The sequence below is a fragment of the Rhinolophus sinicus genome, linkage group LG03 (assembly GCF_036562045.2).
Source record: "Rhinolophus sinicus isolate RSC01 linkage group LG03, ASM3656204v1, whole genome shotgun sequence".
NCBI classification, from domain to species: domain Eukaryota; kingdom Metazoa; phylum Chordata; class Mammalia; order Chiroptera; family Rhinolophidae; genus Rhinolophus; species Rhinolophus sinicus.
The window spans coordinates 71,243,515-71,263,556 of NC_133753.1; the positions used below are offsets into that span (position 1 = coordinate 71,243,515).

At 36.4% G+C, this 20,042-nt stretch overlaps 2 protein-coding genes across 2 annotated transcripts; both read right to left on the reverse strand.

Annotated features, from left to right (window-relative positions):
* On the reverse strand, positions 1 to 927 carry LOC109438988 (olfactory receptor 4S2). The gene has a single exon (XM_019719176.2). It carries the CDS (start codon positions 916 to 918, stop codon positions 1 to 3), a length of 918 nt encoding a protein of 305 aa, XP_019574735.2. The 5' UTR covers positions 919 to 927.
* Positions 928 to 12,795: 11,868 nt separating this feature from the next.
* LOC109438989 (olfactory receptor 4Q3) lies at positions 12,796 to 13,734 on the reverse strand. Its single transcript, XM_019719177.2, has one exon. The coding sequence runs from the start codon at positions 13,732 to 13,734 to the stop codon at positions 12,796 to 12,798; it is 939 nt and encodes a 312-aa protein (XP_019574736.2).
* Between the last annotated feature and the right edge of the window lie 6,308 nt (positions 13,735 to 20,042).

Here is a 20,042-nt window from a genome sequence, read left to right on the forward strand (position 1 = left end):
TCAGGGAGACTTGTGACTCCATAAATATTTCATGGCATTCTTTACATCTTCATTTCTCAGAGTGTAGATGAGTGGGTTTAGCATTGGGGTGATGGTGGTATAAAACACAGACACAGCCTTATCCAGTGGAAAAGTAGTGGATGGACGGAGATAAATAAAGATACAAGGGACAAAGAAGAAAGTTACTACAGTGAAATGAGACCCACAGGTAGAGAGAGCCTTGCGCCGGCTCTCTGCAGACCGCTTCCGAAGACTAAATAGAATGACTGTGTAGGAGGCCAGAAGCATGAGGAAACACCCCAGGGAAATGAGACCACTATTGGCAACCACCAACATATTTACCAGGGTAGTATCAGCACAGGCAAGTTTTAGGACTGGGTGGACATCACAGAAGTAGTGGTCAATGACCTGAGCATTGCAGAAGGGCAGCTGGAAGGTCGGGAGGGTCTGCACCAAGGAATGGCCCAGGGCTCCTACCCAGGACAGTGATGCCAGCACAATACAAGCATTGGCACTCATGATCGTAGTATAACGGAGAGGTTGACATATGGCAGCATAACGGTCAAAAGCCATGACAGTCAAAATAAAAATCTCAGCACTACCAAAAAAGTGGAAGGTAAACATCTGAGTTACACAGCCCCAATAGGAAATAGTCTTTTTCTGAGAAACAAAGTCTGCAATCATCTTGGGTGCCGTGGCTGAGGAATAGGCAATATCCACAAAGGACAAGTTACTGAGGAAGAAATACATGGGTGTATGGAGCCGGGCAACAGAAAGGACTGTAAGCAAAATGAGCAGATTTCCTGCCATGATCACGACATAGAAGAGGAGGAATAGGGCAAAGAACATCAGCTGCATTCCAGGATCTTGGGAAAGACCTAGGAATATAAACTCAGTGACATTGTTGACCACTTCCATGGGGACCCAAGCAGGACTGGTGGGGTGGCTCTGGTTCTCTGCAAAAATAAATAAATGTTATAAACCATTGTAAGCATGGTAAGTGATTTTGTGTTATATTAGACTTATAGTTCATTTCTTCCAAAAAAGAATCTAGAGATTATGAGTTTTTTTCTATTGGGTTTAATTTTTTTCCTAATCCTCCTTCCCTCCCTCTTTCCTTCCCTCCCTCCTTCCCTCTTATATATTAGAAATTCTCCTTGGGATGAAAAAACTTAAATCAATTATTAAATAAATTAATGTTTGAAGCTAGAGATAAAAGCAACATGTTAGAATTTGAGATCTAATGTTTAAAATTCCTAGCTGAATCTATTTAATATAATATGTACAGATCAACTTTAGAAGAATAACATTCTACTTAATCAAGTAAGAAAGAATCCATTTCCAGTTTCTAAATTAAGTTGGAAGTTTGATACAATTAAAAAGTAAGTCATTTTTAGTGACTGAGAACAACATATGCAGTAACTTCCTGCTTACCAAAAATCTATGCTTATTAACCAGCGTTAGAGGAGTTTGATTCCTAAGCTTGACCTGCATGTGAAAATTCAACTTTGCTTGCCATGAGGAGTGGTCAAACTACACAGAGAAATATTTTTTCCTATGTTGCTCCAAAGAGTTGGAAAGTGTAAGGATTATTGAAATCTCTATTATCCTCAATGAATATTCTTTGAAAAAGCCCCAGATAACACTCCATCCTTATAAACATAAATAAGAATTAGGAATAGAATTTTCCATACAGATGATATTATAAATGATAGTCAAAAAATAAATGTCTGATAGAGTTTTACAAAATATATACAGGAATGCCTAAGGCATACAGAGAAAACTATTGGATAAAAATAATCAGGGAAGAATTCTTGAAAGAGATGAATCATGAGGCAAGATCTAAAGAGTTTCTCAGAATAAAAATGGCTTTTCTGAATCATGCAAATTACCAGTTATTTTCATCTTTATTAAGAGCATCTCCTTTCTGCATGGATAGTGGAAAGAACACTGCTCAGAAGCTGAATGATTTAAGTTTGAACACCCTCAACAACCAGTAACTTTGGCAAAATTTATTTATTTCCTCTGAATCTCAGTTTTTCTCATCTACAGGATGGATGATAAAGTTATTTACCTCACCAAGCTATTACATAAATAAAATGAGATCATCAATGTAACTTTTTTGTATTCATGAAGCATTTGCTTTATAACTTGAATCTATGAAGTGGGATCACTCTAATATGTAGAATGTGTAATTTGATCTGGTCAGCTATTATATAAAAGTTAAATAGACAATTAATAGAAAATATTGAAATTCATACATAATTTTAGTATCTGCCCATTTTCATTGCAGAGATACTGTTAATAGTTAACATTTATTAAGCACTTTACTATGTACATGTACAGGAATGTATACTAAACTATTAGCATATGTTACTTCATCTATCCTCCCAGCAATATTATAATTCTTATCTCCATTTTACAGAGCAGAAAAGTTTGAAGAGGTTAGGCAAATCAACCAATATAACATAGTGAAGGGTCGGTTATTTGAATTGTTGCATTCTGATTCCAGAGTCCATGAAATGCACAACCCCATAAATAAATGAAATATAGATAGATAAAATGACAAATAGAAAGATGATAGCTAGGTAGACAAACAGATTAGATAGATGATTGATAGATGATAGATGGTGATGATGATAGATAGATGATAGATAGATAGATAGATAGATAGATAGATAGATAGATAGATAGATAGATAAATAGACAGATAGATAAAGTCATTAAAAAGTACATTTAAAAAATCAATTGCTTCTTATGTGTGAAGTCCTTTGATTGGAGGATATGATCCATGTCCTTCAATCTTTGAATATTCTGTAACACTATAACAGTAAAGCCAAATTATGCTCAGTTATCACAAATTGGTAAAATTATACGGGTTGAAAAAATATTTAGATAATAATAGAAAACACTTACATTGTACTTACTATGTGCCATGTGTTGTTCTAAGTGGTAATAACTCATTTAATTCTCATAACAATCTTAGGAGCTAGCCTATCATCATTATACCCAATGTAGAGATGAGGAAACTGGAGCACAGAGAGAATAATCTGCCCAAGGTCATAGAGCTAATGATTGGCAGAGGTGGTATTTGGACTTGGCAATGGGACTTCAAAATGTATTTTCTTAATGAATGTGCATACTGCTGAGTCTGAGGGCATCAATGTCACCATTCCTCCTTTCCCATTTGAAAGGATTAAACCTTCTGCAATAACCAAAAGATTCCATTTCTGCTAATCATGAAGAGTATGGCTTATTTTTTTAACTAGGTCCAGTACTTAGAGTCAAAGACTACAATTGCAACTAGCAAAATCATCACAACATACACAGTTTGTGCCAACTTTGCTCAAATTAAACTTATAATAAGAATACAACAACAAGTGATGTGTGTTGACAATCAAATAGAGGAGAGCCACACATAAACTCATAATCACAGCTCTCTGACATTAAAGTAAAGAAGTACAAAAGAATCAAGGACGCCTTTCCAGAGAAGGTCATCAATGAGCGGAATGTTGAAAGGTGAGTTAGAGTTAACCAGAAGATAAAGAGGATTTCAGGGTGTGGGCACAGAAGAGTGGACAGGGCAAGGAGGACCTTCCAGAACTAGTGATGACATATATGGAGAAAAGGGATGTAAATCATCATAGCATCCTCTATGGGGAATGCCAACAGGTTGATATGATTCAGCACAGAATCTATGAAGGGCAGTGTCAGGAAATAAGGCTAAAAAGGAAGAATTGCTCATATCATAAAGAGTCTTATGAGTTAAGTTAAGGAGTTGGATTTATATTGATTGATTTGGGGGATCATGAAGAAAAGTTTATGCCTGAGGCTGGAGGGCAACAGCAATGGGAGACAGTGGAGAGTACTTGTTAAAAAGAAGCCTGAAACCCAGTTTGCTAGGTTCAAATTCTAGCTCTACTGCTTGCTAACTACCATTATGACTTCAAGAAAATTACTTAACTTTCCTTGGCCTCAGTTTTTTCAAGTATAAAATGTAAGTAAGAATAGTACATGGTGAAGGGATTAAGAAGTACAAACTGGTAGATACAAAGTAGTCACAGGGATATAAAGTACAGCATAGGGAATATAGTTAATAATATGGTAGTAACTATGTATAGTGCCAGGTGGGTACTAGACTAGTCAGGGGGATCACTTCGTAAATTACATCAATGTCTAACCACTACGCTGTTTACCTGAAACTAATAAAAAATAATATTGAATGTCAACTGTAATTGATTAATTAATTATTTTAAATATCAAAAAAAGAATAGTGCATACCATGTAAGTTTTGTAAATATTAAATGTGTGTTACATAGAAAGCACCTGGCACACTGTAAGTAAATGTGTAATTTTCATTGTCCATCTAAGTGATTGCAGAACACGCTACCTGGAAGGAGAGAGCAAAGCCTGGATAGGAATCATCTTAGGATACTAATCTCTTACCATGTTCATTTCCTAATTCCCATTTATATGTATTTCTATGCTTGTCAAAATCTTAGAAAATGCATCTACTGTTGACTCCCACACTCTCAAATATATTCTTTGACTGGAGTAGTAACAGAGTATAGTCCATATCTTCGCATGGCTTTCTTTAAGACTTCAAGCAAGGACACATAATGATGTTTGGGCAGCTGCTGTATTATTCCTGAATGGTGATGATCTAAACTTTATCTAGGATCCCTCTCTGGGGCCCACAAAATTAATCCAAGTCTAAGAGCCAAGATCTTTCTACTATCTTCACTGGGACAAAGAGCTTGACTCTCAGCTCTGCCTCTTACAGGCTGTGTGATATTAACACAATTTTCCTCACTTCTATTAACCTCCAAGTCCTCCCCTGTGAGACAGTAAGGACAGCCATGGTAAGGATCAAATTGATTAATGGACATAAAAGCAATAAGTGATCTGCAAATCTAACTCATGATCATTTTAGTGGTAGAATTTCAAAAGCATTAGCATCTTACATGTGAACTCTGTAGACCAGAGCCTCCATGGAACGGATTATCTCCGCTGGTCCTTCCAGGTTCTTAAGTCGAATTTGATCTCTCTAGGTTAATACCAAAGAATATGTATATACTAGTTATAATGGAATTGATACTGTTAAATAAATAAGTTTGCTCCTTTATTTAACACCATAGCCCATCTAAATTATTTCAAATCGAACAAATAAGAAAACTGCAGCTCCTTGAAATCCTCTGGGAAAAAGATTTAGTCTTAGTTTCTCCTGTGAGTGATTTGCAAAGGGCAGAGATCAAACGTTCTGGATTTCATTCCTAACAGCTAGCTTCACAGCAAGCTCTTTGTGCAATAGTGTCTGAGCAAGTAAAGTCTGGAGAAAATCTGCAAATAAGTTATTGTAACAAAATGTAGACTACATTTCACACAGCACCAATATTTATTTATCTTTTCACATAAGAAATATTTATTGAGCATATTCTCTGTGCCTGGTATTGTGCTATCAATATAAAAAGATGAATAAAACCCTATTCCTCATATAAAGCCATTCATTTTAGAGTAATACCTTTAAATAACCTCCTCAAATCCCCTTAGATTTATGTAAAGTTCTACATTTATATGGGTAAAAAGGATCTTAGCGATCACTTGACTTTATTCCATTCATTTTATTGTTGATGAAAAAATGAAGTGCAGAGAGGAATTGAATTATCTAAGTTTCACTGTTAGTGGTAAAGTTAGGATTAAATTCCAATTGAAATAATATTGATACACACTTTAAACTGTGACAAACTACTTCCTGAATTACTTAATGGAATTACTAGAACAGACGTTGTAAAGCAAGTGAAAGATTTGAAAATTCCTCTTCATCCTTGAAGAAGATTTGAATCAATAAAAATTGCCCTTTTCTCTTTTACCAGTTGTTAATTTGTCATTCCAGTTGGAAAACTTACTCCAGCTGTCTTCTTGAAAGTGTTCCCACGACGTGGATTTGGACAACCTGAGATCTTCTTGGATCAATAAAACTTTCTGAGATAGAAATGTGATCTATATCCAGATATTCACACTAAAAAAAATGAGCTCTGTATGGTGATACTTCTTTTATGTACATGCCACATTTCACAGAAAGGATAACACCTACAACCTCAGAAGTGGTCCTGAGTTTGTTCATCTCTCTCTCTCTCTCTCTCTCTCTCTCTCTCTCTCTCTCTCAGGATTTTATGAGTTTATAGCCATGCCATGTCTTCCGATCTAGCTCTGCAAGAATTTCTGTGCTGCCAAGAAACCTGCTGCCAAGAAACCATCAGCAATCTGCCTCATTACAACCCTGAGGGAATTACTAGGCCAGTGATTCAGAGCCACTGGAGGGTACTGTTAGGCAGAGGAAGTGCAAGTGTAATCCCCACTAGATAATTCCTTGTAAAAAGTATATTAAAGGCTACTTGGTAAGTAACTAGTTAATAAATATTGAGGCCATTTCTACAGTTTTGCACAATTTACTTGAGAAGAGAGAGGGTGATGCTCAGTATCATTTTATTAAATCACTAACCCAACAACAAAATATTTGTTTACAAAACTATTAAATATTTTACTTCATTTTAAAATTTGCTGAAGCTCAAGTTAGCAAGCAAAATATTTAATTTAGTGGAGCTGTGAAGATACTGCCTCAGTCCTATTACATCAATGGGTTTCTACGAGATTTATGTGAAGAGGGCTTGACTGAAAATGAAGGTTACACCTCTGAAATTGAGTATAAAATTTACCACTGAATTACACTATAAACTTACAGGTCAAGCCTAAAATTCTGGGTGTTCGAATGGTACAACCATACAACAGGAAAAATATGGTAACCAAAATAATATTCACCTTGTTAGTAATTTTCTGAGGCAAAAAGGATTATGTTGCAGCGTAAAGTGCTTTCTGTTGTTGTTGGCAAGTTCATTGTTCTATGACTCTCTAGGTTATCAATAAAGGTGCTATTTAGACAAGGAAATGGCTACCGTGGCAGTCCTGGGTTCACTGGGTTCTCTACTCAAATTTCTTTTAAGATGAAGAACTATTTCACATGATTCTCCTTTTCTCTCTTTTTTCCTTATCTTGTTTTTTCCTTCTTTCCTTCTTTCTTTCTTTCCTTCCTCCCTTCCCTCAAAACTATATTTATCCAGACAGAACAAAGACAAACGCTGCATAATATCACTTATCCGTGGAATCTAAACAAGCCAAACTCGTAGCAACAGAGAGTAGAATGGTGGTTACCAGGGGCCGGGGGAAAGGAGAATTGGGGAGATGTTAAAGGGTACTCACTTACAACTAGAATATTAATAACTTCTGGAGATCCAATGCACAACATAGAGATTACAGTCAACAATACTGTATTACATACTTCAAAGTTGCTAAGAAACAAGATCTTAAATGTTCTCACCACAAAAATAAACAATAATCACGAGACATGATAGAGTTGTTAGTTAAAGCTTATGGTGGTAATCATATTGCAATATATAAATATCAAATCAACACTTTGTACACCTTAAACTTACACAATGTTATATGTAAATAATATCTCAATAAAAAATATTAAGCATTTATTCTTGGCTGGGCACTGTGCTGGATAGCCTAGATACAAAGACCAGTGAATAATGGGCAGCCCAATAAGTGAAAAGGAAAAGGGGTCAAATATATGGTGAAGGAAGGAGAACTGACTCTGAGTGGTGAACACACAACGCGATATACAGACGATGTATTATAGAAATGTACACTTGAAACATAATGTTACTAACCAATGTCACACCAATAAATTTAATTTAAAAAATTACAATATGGTAAGTGTTATGATGACTAAAGTATAGCATGCTATGAAAATTCACATAAAGATCAGTTAACAAGACTCTATAAGGACAGGATCAGAGATGACTTCCAAGAAGTTAATACTCCTAATCCGGTATTGAAGGTGAAAGTGGGTAATTCCAGCCGAGAAAGCAGCATGTTCAGAGGCATAAAGGTATGGGGAAACTGTAAATAGCTCAGAGGTTCATATAATGGGACAAACAGGGACAGTAAGTGGGGGCTAGGACTGAGACTTGGTCTCAGAACAAGCTTAGTCCCTAGAACGAGGCCCAGGATTTAGAACGATACTGTAGCAACGTCAATAATATGGGGATTCCTAGGTATTATCCTAGATTTTCTTATCCCCATTCACACCCCATTCTCCCACAGATTTCCATCATAATATTTGTACCAGAATGTGCAACAGGATAGAACTTACAGATGAAAACAGAGGAAGAGATGGGTAGGGATTGGAAGTCAAACAGTTATGCACTTAAGAGATAGGAACCAGACTGCACCCTATTTACATTATAGGTGTTACCATTTCCTCTAAGTAACAGAAGCTCACCCAGTGCTTGTATTTGTTTATGGAATAATTACAAAAAGCTTCTTAGGAACATAAAGAGCATAAGGACAATAAATCAATAACTAGCATGATAATACACCAAAAATAGATAACTTGGGTAAACCTAATCATTAAAGAAAAACTATTGAAGTATAAATATGGAGTTTAGTTAATACTGTATCAATATTGGTTCATTAATTGTGACAACGTACCAGAGTAATGTAAGACGTTAACAATAGGGGAAATGGTGTGAGGTATATAGAAACTTTCTGTACTATTTTGAAACTTTGCTGTAAATTTAAAACGATTGTAAATTTTTTTTAATTAAAGTTATTTAAATTTAAAAATTATGGCATAAAAGCCTTGAAAGCATGATGTTAACCTGAACATTACAATAAAAAACTTAAAATGTGGGGGTTTTTTTACATAAAAAATATTTTTGAGGATGTATATACTATCTCCTAATATGAAATGTCTTATATTGAGGCTGGCTTCAATATGAATGGGGGAGTTATTAGGGATTTTACTGTCACTAATGGTAGGGGTTTGCAGTCAAAAGCTCTAGCTCTGTGATTCTGTCCTTTGGTTTTCTAGGATCAAAAAACTGTACAATCTTCCTTCAGCCTTTATTTCCCTTTTAATTTAATGGAACAATTAGCAATAATGGTAACATAAGCAGTAAATATTTATTGAGTTCTGACCACAGGTAGACACACTTGCTGATTAGAGCTTTACAAGCATCACTTTGTTTAGTTTTCCTGAGAAGCCTATGAGGCAGATATAATCATTGTCCTCATTTTACAGTCAAAGGGGTATCAGAGGTTCAGTCACTTGCCCTCAGGTAACTGGTGGAGTTGAACCATGATGAGGTTATCTGACTCCAGAGTCCACTCTTCTGACCTCTCTGTCTACTCCCCCCAGTCATCTGGGCTCACATGTTCATAAAATACTATTCACCTGCCTCTAGTGGATATTGAGAGACTTTATAATTAGGTATTTGGGTTAGCTATTGATGCTTGGGGAAACACCCAAGTGGCAGATGTCTACCACATTTCCAGGAACATAAGAGGCACTCAGCAAATAGCTGTTAAATTAATGAATAGATAATACATTAATAACGAATTAATGAATTAATAATGAATGAAAACATCCAAAAATCCCTAGTAGTTATTTATTTGAGGAATATCTTCTAGGAAATGCTTTCTCTAAATTAGGGATAAATATTGTGATAACATGCTGACTTCTCTCCAATAATGCTTCCTACAGTAGTTTCTAGGACCCTTAGAGGGAGAAATATGGCAATGGGAAAACCTTCTACTTCTAAAAACTCCCACTAAGTGACTCCTTATAAAACTATATTGAAAGTCACTTGGTAAATAACTAGTTACCAAATATTCAGGCCATTTTCACACAGTTTTGTACTATTGGGGCAAGGGAAGGGGAAGGGTGGTATTCAGTATCACTGTATTGGATCACTAACCCAGCAACAGCAACAAATAAAACCCTACTTCTCCTTGTTATTATTGGCCATCTTACTATTTTCTTACTATATTTCCCTTACTATTATTGGTCCATTGACAACGTGTAGCTTGTAGCTAGACTATAAATGTACAGCCTTAGTTCCCGTGTGTTCTGCAAACATGAAGTCAATAATCTTCTCATGATTCCATAAATCAGACTTTCCTCTGTCTCCTTCCAGTTATTTCAGTAGCCCAAAGGACCACAAGAGCTGGAAAGAAGGGGCAGACCCACCCGCGTATCTGTGGGACTCAGAGCAAGAATACTAACGGAGCCCATGTACCCTATCTCTAAAAGCTATAAATCAAGGTAACACAATTTAAATGCTCTCTCTAAAACAAAGCTTTAAAACATACTCAGAGATTAATGTTCTCATACTCTTGTAATCACTGGAAGTCCAGTTTCAAATTTAAAATCCTCAGACTCCTTCCTTGAAATACACACCAGACATAACAGTGTGGGAAGAGCAAGCTTTGGCCCTCAGTTCTCAGCCTGCCTCTTCTGCTTCCAAACCCCAACATAAGAGGTCTGTCATGTAAGAATGTGGACTCTGTAGCCCAGGCATCCAGACTCTGTCCACACAATGTACACACAGTGCCCCTCAGGCAAAGGTGCACACACAGTGGTATGGTCCAATCTCAGGAGGATGGGCCCAGGGAAGAGGCTCAGGCAGACCCTGGAAGTGGGCTCAGAGCATTTGAGCAGGGAACGCTGTAGATACTATCAATAACATACAGTCTGAGAAACAGAAAGATTAGCAGCTTATTAATAAAGGGAATTTTAATATAGATAGTTGATTTAATATAGATAATTGATCATTTTAATATAGATGATTTAATATAGATAATTGATTTAATATAGATAATTGAGATAACTTTAATATAGATAATTGATTAAGCAAGTATCAGAGGAAAGAAAAGGCAAAAGGGAATATACAAAATTCATACTTTTCTGAATATTATGCTACCAATCCCAGCTATCAACAAGACATTTAAAATGATTTCCCAAGATCTTAAATTTGGCTATGAAAGGGGGATATTAGAAAAAGGGGGTGTTCAGCCAACTGATGAAAAAAGAAAGCCTGGAGCTTCATGTTCCCACGATGTGCCTGGCTGACTCTCGGCACCATTTACCTTCTTGTCAACCCACACACTACCCTCTGTCTGGCAGTCTCCTCCTGTCTGCTCTTCTGCATATTCACTGTAGGCAATGGATCGCTGTGGAAATGTTGTACAGTGAAGGAAAGAGGAGAGTGTGATGTGTATGTTCCAGGGATGCCATTCTCAACCTCGCTCATCCTATTAAGAAATCATCCAAGTGGTTGCCTTGTTCCTGGTCTGAGTCCTTCTGTAGTAGTACATATATACATATATACATACATACATATATACATACATACATACATATATGTATACATACATACATACACACATACATGTATACACACTGTTGCTTAAACATAAACTCACTAACTGCCAACACAAAAATGAAAATCCTTTCCTTATTCCAATGTAAAGAAAGCTCTTAGATGATGAGAAAGTATTACAAATTTCCTAGTACATCCTACTATTAGGTGGAATTTTAGACATTTTTTTTCCCTGAGGTATGTTTTCAGCTAAGTAATCAGAAAGGTCTCTCCATAGCAATTGATTAGGAAATAAAGTGAACAAATATAAAAATATTCCTGGAAGTCCATCATTATATTATTATTTGGGAAATAAAATAAATATCGTTCCATAGCCATAAAGTTGCAAAGAACCTTATATCAGAAATCAGGAACCTTAAAAATAAATGTTTACATGAATTTTTTAGGGATGTCCTAGTTTTGGAGCTCCTATGCAAGTATAGTTGAAACTAAGCAATTAGTCTATATACTCATATTTGGGATAAATACTCTTTTTGGGGAGAAAAAATTATTAGCCTAATCTTAATTACCTAAAGTTACTAGTTTTCTTCACTGAATACTTTTTCTCAGTGATCTTGGGGAAGTCACTCAAATCTGCGTTCATTTCTGAAAATGAAGTTGAATCATATTACCTACTCCTCAAAGCACCTTTGAGACTGAGAGGTAATAACTATGAGAACCTCAAGGACAGGTACCAGGTCGGGAAATGCCTTAAAACAGAGCTCATTTCTTTCTGTTTTTCTTTACAGTTCAGAGCTCTTAAACATTATAATCAGGCGAGCCAGCTTATCAACTTGCCCCCACTATAATGTCACTCAAAGAAAAACTCAAGGGGAAATGGGATGCCTCTTCTCCAGCAGCATCTACAGCAGAACACTAAGGTCTGACATCACCCAGCTCTCCCAGACTTCCTTTTCTTCACACAGAAACTTTGCTAAGGGCATATGTTCATTCAAATGAGTTATTCAACTGCATTTCTAAAATTTGGCATGAGACAGAACACAATTCCTGGGTGAGCACTCATACACATGATTAGTGATGTTTTCAGGCTTCATTAGGGACAGGACGAGAGGGAGTCACACAGCTTCAAAAGAGGCTCAGACGAGACATCAGCAGAAACTTCCTGACACCAGGAATTTAAACCCTGGAGGAGCAGGACACAAAAGGAGATGTAATATCTCTTCTCATTTGAATAGAGTTTAAAAGTGAAATGAATTGAATAAAGGAAGACTACTAACAGACAAAGGAGAGAAGAGTTGATCTTTCAAGGTGTCCTCTTGACTCTAGTACTCAATTAATTACTGTTACCATTTGTGGGACAGTGAACACTCCTGAGTTCCCTGCTTACTGTTTAACACCCGAGAAAGTCACTTATGGCTCACATCAAGAGCAAGGCATTATAATTTTTATGCTGGCTTCTCTTTTATATCAAAGTCACCAAATTGGTTTTCATGCAGGAACTCAGGTACAGAATGAGTTGAGTGTCCCAAGAAAGAGTATATTTTCTAAATCACCTCTTCCTGCTCATCCTTTAACATAGCAGCAAGATGCCATATGCTTTCCTCAGCTTCTTCATGGCTGTCTTCATATCAGCATTTCTGAGTGTGTAGATGAGGGGGTTCAACATAGGCGTGACCACTGTGTAAAAGACGGAGACTACCTTATCCACAGGGAAGCTGCAGAAAGGCCTCAGGTAGATGAATACACACGGCACAAAGATCAGGCTGACCACTGTTAAGTGGGAGGCACAGGTAGAGAGTGCCTTGCTCTGGCCCTGGCGGAAGCGAGTTCTCAGCGTGATGAGGATGACAGCATAAGAGAAGAGCAAGACCAAGAAACAGACAAGAGACAGCAGACCACTGTTTGAGACCATCAGCACCTCTACCACATAGGTGTCCATGCAGGCCAGCTTGATGACCTGTGGGACGTCACAATAGAAGTTATCCAGTTCATTGGGACCACAGAAGGGCAGCTGGATGACCAGTGTGACTTGTGTGATAGAGTGGATGAAACCCCCACACCAGCAGGCAAAAACCAACTGAAAGCACAACTGGCGGTTCATGACTGTCAGGTAATGCAAAGGATTACATATGGCAACGTACCTATCGTAGGCCATAACTGTCAGCAGAAACATCTCACTGGCTCCCAGAAAGTGCAGGAAGTAAATCTGGGCCAGGCATCCTGAAAAAGAGATGACCTTGCCCTGCAGTAGGAAATCCCCTAACATCTTGGGCACAGTGACACAGCTCAGGCATAGGTCAATGAAGGACAGATGGCTCAAAAAATAGTACATAGGAGATTGGAGTAGGTGAGCATCAGCTTGCACTGTTACCACTATCAAGAGGTTTCCCAGAACAATAGTCATGTAAAACACCAAAAATATTAAGAAGAGAAATAGCTGCAGCTCCCAAGAAGATGATAGGCCCAGAAGAACGAATTCTGTCACCTCAGAATCATTTTCTTTTTTCATCAAGTCGAGAATACCAAGTGACCTGGAAAAAGAATTAAATTGGAACAAGAGAGATTTAAGTTAACCAGAGAGTAAGGGAAGAGGGGATGGTAGAAATGGGAAAAGGGGATCAAATATATGGTGTTGGAAGGAGAACTGACTCTGGGTGGTGAACATACAATGCAATAGATAGATGATGTTTTATAGAATTGTACACTTGAAACCTGTCACCCCAACAAATTTAACAAAAATTGTTTTAAAGTTTGATGTAATGTTTAAAAAAGAGAGATTTAAATCAGACGAAAAGCAAAAAAAAAAAAAAAAAGTTATCAGATTTTGACCTGGTGTTCATAGAATCATTTTCCAAGGTTAAAAAAATACTTAAGCAAGTTCTGTGAGGTAGGAAATGTATGTTCTTGTATAAATAGAGCAAGGAACATCATTTTGTATCTCTTCCAACTGTTTATTCCTGTAATGCTTGTAAATTTCATTTACAACAAACTAGAAAGGGAGACAACGACCTGGCATAAGGTGATGAGAACATGAGAATCATTCCAATTTTTAATAGACAGAATTATATTCTTTAAAGAGTTCTGCAATGAAGCATCTAGATCCAATGCCCAGCTCTACCACTCACCAACGCAGTAACCTCAGGCAAGCTATTAAACATGAGTTTTATTCTTTGTTTATTCAATCTAATATAGGGATACTAATATCTCCCAAAGTTATTTTGAGAAGCCGTAGTATACTATGAACAATATACATTTACACACAAAAATGACTAAATCCCTCAAAGTAAGGGAATATTTCTTATTTATCTTTGTACTCACACCACAATGCTTACTGCCTAATAATTTATCAAATTGAAGGAAGACTATATAGTGCTGTGAATTGCTATATTGTACAAAGGTTAGTAGTTGTAAATGTATATGTTAGAAAATAAATTATTTAGGAAGGATTGAAAAGAAACTCATGTTCTTTGTCTTTATTTTTTATCCCAGGCGACAGAGGTTTTAAAGTTTGTAGAGATTGGATAAGAGGAAATAAAACTTTTACCTTTATTTTTTTTCTTTAAAAAAATGTTTTTATCATATTAATTTCAGGCATACAAAACAACATAATGATCAGACATTTACACCCCTCACAAAGTGATAATACCCCCCAAGTCCAATACTCCTCTGACATCGTAGCTGTTACAGTGCCATTGGCTATATTTCGTATGCTATACATTACCTCCCGTGACTATTATACCGAGGGTGCCAAAAAATTTTATACACATTTTAAGAAAGGAAAAAAACTATTAAAATTGTAATACTTAATATATATCAATAACAAAAGATGAATACAAGTTAAATGTGACTTCTGCAGTTACAAGAGGTGTTCAAAGTGGTTACCCTCAGCGTTCAGACACTTCTGATTACGGTGAACTACTGCTTGAGCAATGTTGACCAAAGTGTCCACATGTATACATTTTACATATATATATATATATATATATACACACACACACACACACACACACACACATACATACATATATGTATGTATATATATAATTATATGTATATAATTATAATCGACATACAATATTATTCCACTTGAGCTTCAGGTGTACAGCACAGTGATCAGGCATCTACAGTCTATGACGTGATCCCCCTGATAAGTCCGGTACACATCTGGCACCCTACATGATCTTTACAACATTGTTTATTATATTCCCCATACTGTATTCCCCAAAGAAATCCAAAACACTAATTCAAAAAAATATATGCACCCCTATGTTTATTGTAGTGCTATTCACAATAGCCAAGCTATGGAAACAACAAAACTGCCCACCAATACACAATTGGATGAAGAAATTGTGGCACATTTATACAATGGAGTATTACTCTGCTCTAAAAAACAATGAAATCTTACCATTTGCAACAACATGGATGGACCTAGAGGATATTATGTCAAGTGAAATAAGTCAGCTGAGAAAGAAAAATACCATATGATCTCACTTATATGTGGAATTTAAAATATTTACCTTTAAAATTTAGGGAAGCATCAATCTCAGGATAAGACGTGCCTGAAATATACTAAACATTACCAAAAGAATAGACCAAGGGCAATGATTTATATCATTACAGCATGCACAAAAGAGGCTCACCCTGACTCATTTTGTAGGAAAGGATAATAAGAGAAATCAGAATTATACTGTTGTTGGGCTTTTCAGCAGCCATAGGTACACTTAAGATAAATAAAAGATACACAAAGGTGTTGTGTTATACATTTCTCCTGTTTTACACTTGCATTCACCCCCAGCATTGAGTGGAAAATCATGAAACACAAATAAAAGCTCAGGAAACATTGATACATTCTTTTCCATTAATGTGATTAAGAATTAGCAGATGCTGTCTATCCAAATTAGGACATCCTCAATCTAGAACGAGCTCTAGGCACGATATGAAGTGAGACAAAATTTGTGTTATTCTGTCCTCATTCCTAGTTACCTACTCCATGTTGTACTTGGTTCTCTCGAATCATTCAGAGAAAGTTATCTGGTAGTTATTCATGTTAGCTGTCAAGGATTTACATAGGCAATGCAGAAAAATGCTGAATTTCAAAAGGAAAATTTCTTAATACCAAGAAATTTCCCTCTACACAATATTTCAAGATAAGCAAACAGGAGAGAGATTTTGGGGCCAGAAACATTTGAATGTCCCTTTCATACTACATATGTGACCACTCTCTTCACCAGGTTATAGAGCCAGGATATGAAAATCTTTATGGAAAGATCCAATGCAGCATGACGGGAAGATGATAAAATCAAACTCTTTAAATAATCAAGGGCTATTTGTGGATAGTGGGGCAACTACTCTCTAGTTTTTCTAAGCAGGGAACCAGAGAGATGTGTGTAGAAAATCCTAAGAAAGGGAGTAAAGTTTTCCTCATGAGAGTTGTTGCAGATTTTTTTCAAATAGACCATACTATGTTTTGCTATTTTGTCTATTTATTTTTGTCTATGTTGAACTAAAAGCATTCACAAAAGGAGAAACAACAATGATGGACATTTTGTAGTTGGAGATTAAGTGCCATGTAAACTTCTTTTGAAGTTATCTAGTGTGTTTTCTAATTTTTTCTGAAATACCAAGAAATAGACACCATTCATTGGAGATGGTGCCCATCAGGGTATTTCCCATTGAGAAGGGCATAATCTTTCTGTTCTAAACATATTTAGCTTTGTTTGAAATATTACACTTTAAATTGCATTTGGGGGAAGTGAAGAAGATTTAGCAAAAAGCAATTGAAATAATTTAACAAATGGAAAATTGGACACAGGAGGGACTGTGATAGAACCAGGTAGTCTTAAGACAACAATGCATGAATCCAGTGCCTTCTGTTATATAAAGTTGATCCTGTCTTATCCAAACCTTGTAACCACCTTCCAAGAAGCCGACAGTCCTAGAATTCCCTGATGCTATGGAAATTTCATTGTTTTGTGAATGCTTCTAAGTGTATAAACCTCAAACAACAAAATTACAATGGTTTCTTAAATTTAAAAATGATGAATGTTAGAGTATATACAGAAAAAATTACAGACAACAGAAGGTATAAAAATGGTTTCAGAGACAGAAAGAGGAGCAAGGGAGATGAATGGAGCTTTGAATAAATATATCCAAGAAACTTACATCATTGCTTGTCAAGAGCTATGTGGGTTTGAGGAAGGAATATGTTTCCCTGCTATTCATCCCACAAGCCCTTTCTTCATAATTTCAGGCCCAGCAAAATAAAAAATTCTCAGATGACCATCACAGTTGCCCCGTCTGTGCCCTAACTGTTTCCTTATAAATCAAGCCCTAATTGAGGACTGGCTGTATAGATTGGAAAAATATCTCGTCCCCAGGGCTCTAGCTGTGTCTGAGGCTTTTGCAGTCCTTACTGCTCAGCCTAATGAACGCTGGGATTCCCTGGGTTGCTGTTGATTGAGTTGTCTGAATCTCAGTTCTTGCTGGATAGCTGACCTTAGGCCTTGCATGTCCTGAAACAGTCAGACTTCATTTCATAACACCACCCACCCCTTTTGCCTACCTTGGATTGATGAATTTGAAACTACAAATCCTACCAATTTTCCATGTATCAGACTGTATCTGAGTAAAGCAATTCTCATTGGCTTTTAGCTTCCTGGAGTGGGCCAGGCCTAATGATAAATACCAAGTTATCACTGGAAGCTGGAGAAATGGAAACACTTCCTTCAAGGTATTATAGAGCCTTAATACAACAGCTGAGTCTCTTGGTGACACCTCAAGCAACTTACCTAATTGGTGCCTGTGAATGGGTCTTATATAGAAAAAACAGCTGTAGTCATTAATAATTGAATATTTTTTATAAATTGTTGCTGTCAAAGCATAATTTTTAAAATGTTATTAAACACAATTCTCAAACAAATAGATGATGAACAATGTCAAAAACTGCATTTAACTCTTTCATGAGAGACAGTAGGATGACAAAGCCAATTCAAAAGGGAATATAAAAATATGACTTTATATAATCAGAGTATAAAAAAGAACACTGAAATAAAAATTTTAAGTTATATGTAAACCAGCAGTTAATGTCCTGAAGGGAATACAACCTTAAACTTTGGGATTATCTTTTCTACCACACTAAAAAATAAATAACATCATTTAGCAGTTTTTTATTACATCTTATTATGTAACTGTATGATGTCTGAGAGCCCATAACTAGTAAATACTAAGTTAAACAAAATTAGATACCCCTATAGTTAGATGACTCTAAAATGGGATTTCTAAACAATATTTTAACATGACATTAAAAGGTCACATTTATACTTGGATTTCATTTAGGATAAAGACAGGAAGTACAGCCTAACACCAGAATAATATCAGTCATTTCTCTTTCTCAGAAGGAGTTCTCGTGGCAGTCCAGTTGTTAGAATTTTCCCTTTACCTACAAAGTGACAGCTCAGGGGAAAAGATGAGACATTCATAGGTGGGTGTAGGATCCACCTTGGTTTAGAAGAGTCAGGCCCCATAGGAGTCAATAACTCCTGTCACAACTCTATCAGCTTAGCTTTCAAGATTTCTGCTAGAGACATGCACAGCCACTGGAATTATTGCTCTCAGGAAAGCCCAAATTTATCACCTCTCACCAAGAATTCATAAGTCATTCATCATCTTACTCCAGACAAAACATTTACCAATCAATTCATTTTTACTTAAGAAATATTTTCTAGAATAGTTGATATACCACTATTAGATTTTCAAGGAACAGAGTTAGAAAATAACCAAAGATAAAAAAGAAAACCTCTTCAATAAATGGTGCTGGGAGAATTGGAAAGTCACATGCAGAAGAATGAAAACTAGACTGCTATCTGTCACCATGTACCAAAATTAACTAAAAATGGATCAAAGACCTAAATGTAAGACCTGAAACAATAAACTGCATGGAAGAAACATAAGTACTAAACTTATGGACCTTGGGTTCAAAGAGGATTTTATAAAGTTGACCTCAAAGACAAGGGAAGTAAAAGCTGAAATGAATGAATGGGGCTATATCAAACTAAAAAGCTTCCACACAGCAAAAGAAACCATCAACAAAATACAAATGCAACCAACAGAATGGGAGAATATTTTTGCAAACAACGCCTCCAATAAGGGGCTAATATCCAAAATATATAAGGAACTCATATAATACAACAATTAGAAAACAAACAACCCAATTAAAAACTGGACCGAGGACCTGAATAGACATTTCTCCAAAGAGGACATACACATGGCCAATAGACATATGAAAAGATGCTCAACATCACTAATCATCAGAGAAATGCAAATAAAAACCACAATGAGATATCACCTCACCCCAGTTAGAATGGCTATCATCAACAAGACAAATAGTAACAAGTGTTGGAGAGGCTGTGGAGAAAAAGGAACCCTCATACACTGTTGGTGGGAATGCAGACTGGTACAGCAGCTATGGAAGGCAGTGTGGAGGTTCCTCAAAAAATTACGAATAGAATTACCATATGACCCAGCAATCCCTCTCCTGGGTATCTACCCCAAAAATCTGAAAACATTTATACATAAAGACATGTGTGCTCCAATGTTCATTGCAGCTTTATTTACGGTGGCCAAGACATAGAAACAAGCCAAATGTCCTTCCATAGATGAATGGATAAAGAAGTTGTGGTATATATACACAATGGAATACTATTCGGCGGTAAGAAAAGATGAAATCGGACCATTTGTGACAACATGGATGGATCTTGAGAGTGTAATGCTGAGCGAAATAAGTCAGACAGAAAAAGCAGAGAACCATATGATTTCACT

What these genes read in the sequence shown, in the direction of transcription:
- LOC109438989 (XM_019719177.2), bottom strand. Translation starts at nt 13,734, where the DNA reads ATGAAAAAAGAAAATGATTCTGAGGTGACAGAATTCGTTCTTCTGGGC.
- LOC109438988 (XM_019719176.2), bottom strand. Translation starts at nt 918, where the DNA reads ATGGAAGTGGTCAACAATGTCACTGAGTTTATATTCCTAGGTCTTTCC.